General features: G+C 50.7%; 3 protein-coding genes across 3 annotated transcripts; all 3 read left to right on the top strand.

Moving 5' to 3' along the window:
- Window positions 1–425: 425 nt before the first annotated feature.
- Window positions 426–1,334, top strand: STEHIDRAFT_33219 (FabD/lysophospholipase-like protein; the record flags this gene model as incomplete). Its single annotated transcript, XM_007299161.1, has 3 exons — window positions 426–514; window positions 579–812; window positions 878–1,334. Coding segments are annotated over 3 exons (780 nt in total), but the record flags the coding sequence as incomplete, so codon positions are not given.
- Window positions 1,335–3,165: 1,831 nt separating this feature from the next.
- STEHIDRAFT_50245 (kinesin light chain) lies at window positions 3,166–4,605 on the top strand (the record flags this gene model as incomplete). The annotated part of the gene is made up of 1 exon (XM_007299349.1): window positions 3,166–4,605. One exon carries the CDS (start codon window positions 3,166–3,168, stop codon window positions 4,603–4,605), a length of 1,440 nt encoding a protein of 479 aa, XP_007299411.1.
- Window positions 4,606–7,415: 2,810 nt separating this feature from the next.
- On the top strand, window positions 7,416–7,745 carry STEHIDRAFT_22247 (uncharacterized protein; the record flags this gene model as incomplete). Its single annotated transcript, XM_007299148.1, has 1 exon — window positions 7,416–7,745. A coding segment is annotated over one exon (330 nt), but the record flags the coding sequence as incomplete, so codon positions are not given.
- Between the last annotated feature and the right edge of the window lie 66 nt (window positions 7,746–7,811).

The raw sequence follows: 7,811 nt of genomic DNA, 5'->3' as shown, positions 1-7,811 counted from the left end.
GGGCTGTGGCGGTCTGTCAAATTGGAACGAACTAGCAAAAATAGCCCATGAAAGCAGTGCATGAATCCGATATATTGTCCATTTATAGCGTGCAACTTGGTTATTCTCAGCGTCAGTGCTCTTGAACTTATAACTCACTCCACGCTGGAACCGCCTTGTACCGCACTCAGCAATTGCGAGTACGGGCAGAGGGTTCACGGCGCTACTACTCTCTTTCCCTCCCTTACTCTCCCTCCCTCTCGCTCGCATCTCACTCTGCGTGCTAACAGGACAATATGTCGGAACCAGCTTCAACTGAAGGTCTGCGTTTACTTGCTTTGGGTATGTTCTGCTCAGTTTCTTTGTACCCAGGCTATCTCTGATATTTGTTGATAGATGGCGGCGGCATCCGTGGCCTGTCGTCCCTCCAGGTCCTATGGAACCTTATGCGCGAAATCCAACTCTCAGAGAAGCTAGAGAAAATGCCGCTACCTTGCGATTGTTTCGATCTGATTGGTGGTACGAGCACGGGAGGGTACGCTGACGCGCAATACTTACTTCAGAGTGACTTACCGGAGCACTCATCTGCTATCGTTTAGGATCATTGCGCTCATGCTGGGCCGCCTTCGCATGTCCGTCGACGATGCCCTCCACACGTACGCCAAGCTTTCAAGGGAGGTATTCTCAGACAAAAAACTTCGTGGGGATGGAGTCTTCAAAGCGAGTAAGCTAGAGTCTGCGATAAAGAAAGTGATCTCAGCACAACCCGCGGCTATGAATGATTCGGAGGCGAGGATGAGGGATGATGCGTCCTCTAGTGTATCGTGCAGGACGTACGTACCACATAATATTTTTATCTTTGAGTCTGAGCAGCCTTGGCAATTTGTTCTCATTTTAGGTTCGTCTGCGTTACGGTTCCAAACGCTCTAGGTGCACCCACTCCCACGCTCTTCCGCACCTACGAACCACGCCACGAACGCTTCGTCAACTGTAAGATCTGGGAAGCCGCTCGCGCTACATCCGCTGCGCCTACATTCTTCAAGGCGGTCGAGATTGACAATGGGTTTGGCGTTCGCAGTCGCTATACTGATGGCGGCATTGGTTATAACAACCCTGCCGGTGTTGTGCTTCATGAGGCATCTTCGATATTCCCAGAGCGAAATATTGCCTGTATGATCAGCATTGGGGCCGGAAAGCTGAAAGTTTCTAGCCTAGATAAACCTAGTTTCATTCAGCGTATCATGCCACGCATTAATATTGCTGTCGCTATCGCAAACATCGTCACAGACTGCGAAAAGGTCGCAGAGGATATGGAGCACCGCTTTCATAATTCACCTGGTGTTTATTTTCGTTTTAATGTCGACCAGGGCATGGATGGTGTTAAGCTTTCAGATTGGGATAAGCTGGACGTGGTGCATGATGTCACCGAAATGTATCTGAGGTCTACAACGGTCTCGAAGACAATCATAGATGCGGTGGTAGCTGTACGCGCTCGACGCGGAGTCGCTCCGACTGCTCAAGCTAGTATGTTCTATTCATTATATTTTATTAAATTTTATCTAACTCATAGCGACAATAGGTGGTGCGCTTGCGAGGGCTGTCGCTCATTCGAAGCCCACCCCGAAACGCAAACTTTGCCCTCCTTCAACACCATATTTCACAGGGAGAGACTCCATTCTTGAGAGAATTACTCTGTATTTCTCTGGAAAGTCCACACGGCGTCGTATATTTGTGGTTCACGGCCTGGGCGGCAGTGGTAAGAGTGAGATATCACGCAGATTTGTGGAGATCGCACAGAGCAGTGAGCCAGAGCCAAGGTATGCATTCGATCACGCACACAGATTGGTCACTGACCTTCAAATGCTGATCATGTTAGTCACTTTAGATTCGTAGATGTGTTTTATGTTGATGAGAACAGTGAAGAGACCATCAAAACCGACATGGCAAGCATCGCCGTGGACAAAGGAACCGGAGATTCCGCCGCGGATGCGCTGCGGTGGATGGAGGGTCATGACGATTGGCTCCTTGTCCTCGACAATGCTGATGACCCTAGTCTCAATCTCAGCAACTTCATCCCCCAAAATTCCAACGGCCTTGACCAGTACCTTGAGCTGTTCCGTAAACAGCATCGAAAGTTGCTTGAAGAATACAAGGAGAGAGTACAGCGGCCCGACTCCTATGATGGCACAGTCTATACGACGTGGAACATCAGCTTCGAGCGCCTTCTGCTTCAAAACCCGCTGGCCGCGACATTCCTGCGTGTCTGTGCCTTCCTGCATCACGAGTCCATCTCCGAATCCATTTTCAGAAATGCGGCCGCCGAGCTGTTGATTTTTGAGGACAGCATTCCGCCTTCGGAGGTCGTGGTGTCTTGGGTCACAGAATTCCTCCACAAATTCATGACTAGTCATGAAAATACATGGGATAGTAGCATTTTCCTGAGGGTAGTGCAAGACCTTTGTTCATATTCTCTGATGAGTGCATCAGCACAACACAGTCTATCTATGCATCTCCTAGTGCAAGATTGGACTCGAGATCATGACAGTAACACAGTCACTCCAAGCTACGCATCATTTCTTTTGGGCCTATCGGTACTGTACTTTTTCGAACCGATGTTCGTCCCCTGTCCCCCCACCTCACCGAACCGAACAATTTGGGGGGGGACTGTCCCCCATCTCGGTCCTCCAGCGAACCGGTAGGGGGACACATTTCTAAATCGACAAAAACCTGAATTAATAATAAAACAGACCAAAAATATTGTTCTCGCCACTCCAACACCACTCTGAGTCAAAATATAGACAATAATACTCTTTTCTGGCTCACCAAGATATCAGAAAATTATGACCAAGTGCCAGTGCTCCACCTCATGCCATGTAAATGATATTTTAGTATCATAGTGCCGAACAGTGTCCCCTGTCCCCCATGCACAACGAACAGGGGGACAGACGTGTGGCGCTGAACCGGCAAATCCCATGAATTTGAAATCGAACATCAGGTCGAAAAAGTACAGTATCATACACTTATGGCCATGGTGACATACCAAGCTACAATGATCTCCGCAGATTGCTCCTACATACCCAAGAGGTTCAGTATCACGATGGTCAGCTGGACATATATACAGCAGACTGGTTCGGGAGATTGTATCATGATAATGGAAAGTACAAGAATGCGGAAATTATGAGAAAAATGGTGTTGGATACGAGGACATCCGTCCTCGGCAAGGAGCATCCTAAAACACTGATGAGCCTGGGTAATCTTGCATATACATACCGGGATCAAGGTCGGTGGATGGACGCGGAGAAGCTGCAGCTGATGGTACTGGAGGCGAATGAGCGTGTGTTCGGTGAGGAGCATCCGGAAACACTGATCAACATGGGCAATCTCGCATCGATATACATGAAGCAAGGTCGGTGGACAGATGCGGAGAAGCTGCAGGTGACGGTGCTGGACGCGAGGAAGCGCGTCCTTGGCGAGGAGCATCCTGAGACACTGAGCAAAATGGGAAATCTTGCACAGATATATCAACATCAAGGTCGGTGGGCGGATGCAGAGAAGCTGCAGGTGACGGTGCTGGAGGCTATGAAGTGTGTGCTCGGTGAGGAGCATCCTGACACACTGACCAGCATGGGAAACCTTGCAAATACATACCGTAATCAAGGACGATGGGCGGATGCAGAGAAGCTGGAGGTGACGGTGCTGGAGGCGAGGAAGCGCGTGCTCGGCGAGGAGCATCCATCAACACTGATCAGCATGGGCAACCTTGCATCGACATACCGGGATCAAGGACGATGGGCAGATGCAGAGAAGCTGGAGGTGACGGTGCTGGAGGCGAGGAAGCGCGTGCTCGGCGAGGAGCATCCTGAAACACTGAAGAGCATGGGCAACCTTGCATCTACATACTCGTATCAAGGTCGGTGGGCGGATGCAGAGAAGCTGGAGGTGACGGTGCTGGAGGTGGAGAAGCGCGTGCTCGGCGAGGAGCATCCTGGCACACTGACCAGCATGGGCAATCTTGCATCTACATACCAGAATCAAGGACGATGGGCGGATGCAGAGAAGCTGCAGGTGACAGTGCTGGAGGTGATGAAGCGTGTGCTCGGCGAGGAGCATCCTTCAACACTGGTCAGTATGAGCAACCTTGCATCTGCATACTGGAATCAAGGTCGGTTGACAGATGCAGAGAAGCTGCAGGTGACGGTGCTGGAGGCGAAAAAGCGTGTGTTCGGGGAGGAGCATCCTGAAACACTGATCAGCATGGGCAATCTTGCATCAACATACCGGCATCGAGGTCGGTGGACGGATGCGGAGAAGCTGCAGGTGACGGTGCTGGAGGCACACAAGCGTGTGCTCGGCGAGGAGCATCCTCACACACTGGTCAGCATGGGAAATCTTGCATTGACATACTCAGATCAAGGTCGGTTGGCGGATGCGGAGAAGCTGCAGGTGCTGGCGCTGGAGACGAGGAAGCGTGTTATTGGAGATGAGCATCCCAACACACTACGGAGTATGGAACACCTCGCGTCAACATATCACAAGCTGGGCCGGTTGTCTGAGGCAGGAAAGCTTGAGGCGGAGGTAAGAGACATCAGGAAGAGACTCCTTGTTCCGAATGACCGTGATGTATAAATTTGTAGTTGTGCGTCTATCATTGATTCCGAAGAGCTGTGTACGAGCTAGCTGATTTCATATGTACAATATTTGTCCTTGCAGCTCGTCATAAGTTTGTTTTATAACGAGACCTGTACATTCAATATATGACTGGAGCAAAGCAAATCAGAAACGAGCCAGCCTTGTGGAATTATCTCTCGTCCCTACAGGGCATACCCGCAGCATATGGCGTTCGGTATCTGCACATTGAATCTAATTAGACGGCAGATTTGGAAGGGAAGTGGTCGAAGGGGGGTCGTTGATTCAGGTCTGGCCGAAACAGAGAAACACCTACATTCAAATCACCGACACAACCTGTGACCTCAACCGCACATTGTTCGACCATAAAGTAGCTGCGTTTGGATGACAAGGTAACATTTGGGCGGAGTGAATTGAGTATGCGAAGGCGCAGATTGTAACAAAGGCAAACCGACGAAAACCTTCTTTCAGAGGGGTAAATGTGAGCAGTGGAAGTAAGTTACAAGAGCACAAAAGTGAACCATACGGTTTATTCTGGTGATCGCCTCCAGCTCCTTGGCATCTGTCCAGCGACCTTGATGATGACACATCGACGCGTTCTGCAGTATCAGTAGAGGATACATAAGTAGCAGTGACGATCGTGCGCGGGTCTTGTCGGCCCATAACAGAGCGAACGCCGAAGATGTGCGACGCAAAGACGAAAAAGAGGACGAATGAAGTAAAAGAAAGCGACCAGTCTGAAATCGCGGTTGAGTGACAAGTGCGAAGAAAGTCAGAGACGTACCTTTCTGGTACCATAACTCTTCTCTATCCCCGTCGTTGCTACCGCTGCCATCTGTATCGACGGCTCAAAAGTATAATAAACCGAGATGGAGTACGATGGCTCACCGGAGTATACGGAGGAGAGGAAAAAGACGTAACGGGTGGAGAAAATATTATGGGGCGGAATGAAGGTGTTGAATGCAAATCAGGACAGAAAGACTTACGAGGCAAGAACTGCGGGACCCTCAACTTCTCATTCCTTCCCTAATTTATCTTCGTCTCTTCGACTATTGTCCCTCCTTTGATATCCTTTCTTCGCGTACCGATGTTCTAACTCCTACGATACGATGCAAACGGAGGCAACCTTAAGCATGGAGAGCATTCGGACGATGCATTAGAGGGTGGGAGAGGATGAAGGCAGAATAGTGATGTCCAGTGAGGCAGATTAGTCTGCGCTCCACTGGGAGGTAGGAAGAGAACTGAAACATGATTGGAAGACGCACTGGAGTGCGCGCGAAAGGTAGCAATCGAGGAAACGTGGTGGGGATCAATGATCAGTAGCGAGATAGCATAGATGATTAACAATACCGTTCGAAGCTCTCAGATCGTTGACGGCCGGCTTCATAAATCACACGATATTTGATCCCTGTTTCAATAGACCAAAAAATATGTTCACAGAGGTTCCAAGCGATCGCGTAGCGCTAGATGTACGATATGGTCGATCCACAGTGTGTGCGAGGGCCGCAGAGAAGACGGGAGGGACGACAGATTCTAAGAGGACCTAGTACATAGTAGTTTTACCAGCCCCAAGGATGGAAGAATATTCAGCTGAAACGCCATTGCGAACTTGCACAGGACTGCTTTCGCAATTGTGGCTAGTTTCCGAGGTTCATGCACAGTGCAGAGATGTAACAAGAAAGGCATAAGCAGCGCCCCGGTGCAATGTGATGATGGTTGAGAGTAGAGGAGTACGAGTGTAAGCGAGTGAACGTCGTGGCAATATGAGCGCGATTGCGATGTGGGTGGCAAGGTGAGGCAGAGTCTGAGGACGAGCCTGGCGAGGATGGTGGAAGTACGCATTCACTAGTACTTGAGTTTCAGTGCAAGTATACGCTAGAAAAATGGTTATCTCCCGTCAATAATCTGTCCGCCTCCGAGGAATGGATCACTGAGCAAAATGACTATCCAGCCTGAGATCAGTCGAGACGAAGATGGTTCCAGCCAAGCAAAGCGGAGTCAAGCTCTCCGCAACGGCCTGCTACGACAAGCCGGCCAATTGGGAGGGCTGTGAAGCACCTGTAATAATCACAAGCAGAAAAGAAAAGGACTATCGACGGTCAGCCGTCGAAGTTGAAGCAGCTGCAGACGATGCCGAAAGAAAATCGACAGAACGCGGACTAGAAAACGCACCAGCTTTTCCACTGCGGCCTACCACGACAGGTGAGACAATTTACGGTACCAAAAGAGAGTGAAAAACAAGCAGAGAAAGGGGAAACAAAGAGAGTCGACGATAGACCTTCAAAGTCGAAGCTTCAAGCCAGTGCTGTGGAAAGACAACGGAAAGAAAACCGCGCCACCCTTTGTTCGCCACGACGATGACGCAACACCTTCTGATCCTAACAAGCACAAACAAACACCAGACCCGCCTCGTGATTCGTGGCCCCTGCATCAACCGTCCATGTTCGTCCTGAATTCGAGCCAAAGCCAAGTTCGAGCTTCTGGTATTCCAATGATCGACTGACTATCTTTATTTCGCCTGCTTGGTTGCTTGTCTTAGGATCTGGCTGGTGGTGTCTCAGGTCTCTTTCGTTGCGAGAGTTGGGATCGAGCTCGCGTGGCTTGCAAAAACGTGGCAGCTTCTGTCCTCTGCGACCTAGTAGGACTTCCCCATGTCTATTCGGACTTTCCTCTCTGCGCGAAAACTTTGTCGTCCCAAGACCCTATCCTCTACCCTCCCGCGGCTCATTTCCACAACCACCGCCACCACTCCTCCGCGTTTCCCCCGCTACATCCCCTCCCAACTCGACTCCGTCGAGGACGTACAATGCTATCACCCCGGCGGCCTACCTCCCCTCTCCATCCACGACAAATTACACAATGGATGCTACAAATTGTTGCATAAGGTTGGGTTTGGGGGTTCGTCGACTGTTTGGCTGGCTAGGGATTCGGAAGGAGGGGGGTTGGTTACAATCAAAGCTATGCGGGCGGATGTGCTCGCTGGGAAGACGATCGACGACCTCCCCGACGTCCGCATCCCTAACCTCCTCCACGCCACTTCTGTCTCGAAACACCTCCTCACCCCCCTCTCCGCCTTCACCCACCTCACCCCCAACGGCCTGCACCCCTTCCTCGTCTTTCCCTTCTTCGGACCGAGCGTGCAGGCTATGTATGATACCCCTGGCCGGGTGCGCGGGAGTAGTACGATTGAGGGGGGAGGTGGCGAG

Source organism: Stereum hirsutum (assembly GCF_000264905.1).
Source record: "Stereum hirsutum FP-91666 SS1 unplaced genomic scaffold STEHIscaffold_2, whole genome shotgun sequence".
Lineage (NCBI taxonomy): Eukaryota > Fungi > Basidiomycota > Agaricomycetes > Russulales > Stereaceae > Stereum > Stereum hirsutum.
The sequence above is the reverse complement of the archived record's forward strand: the minus strand, read 5'-3'. Positions and strand labels throughout refer to the sequence as shown.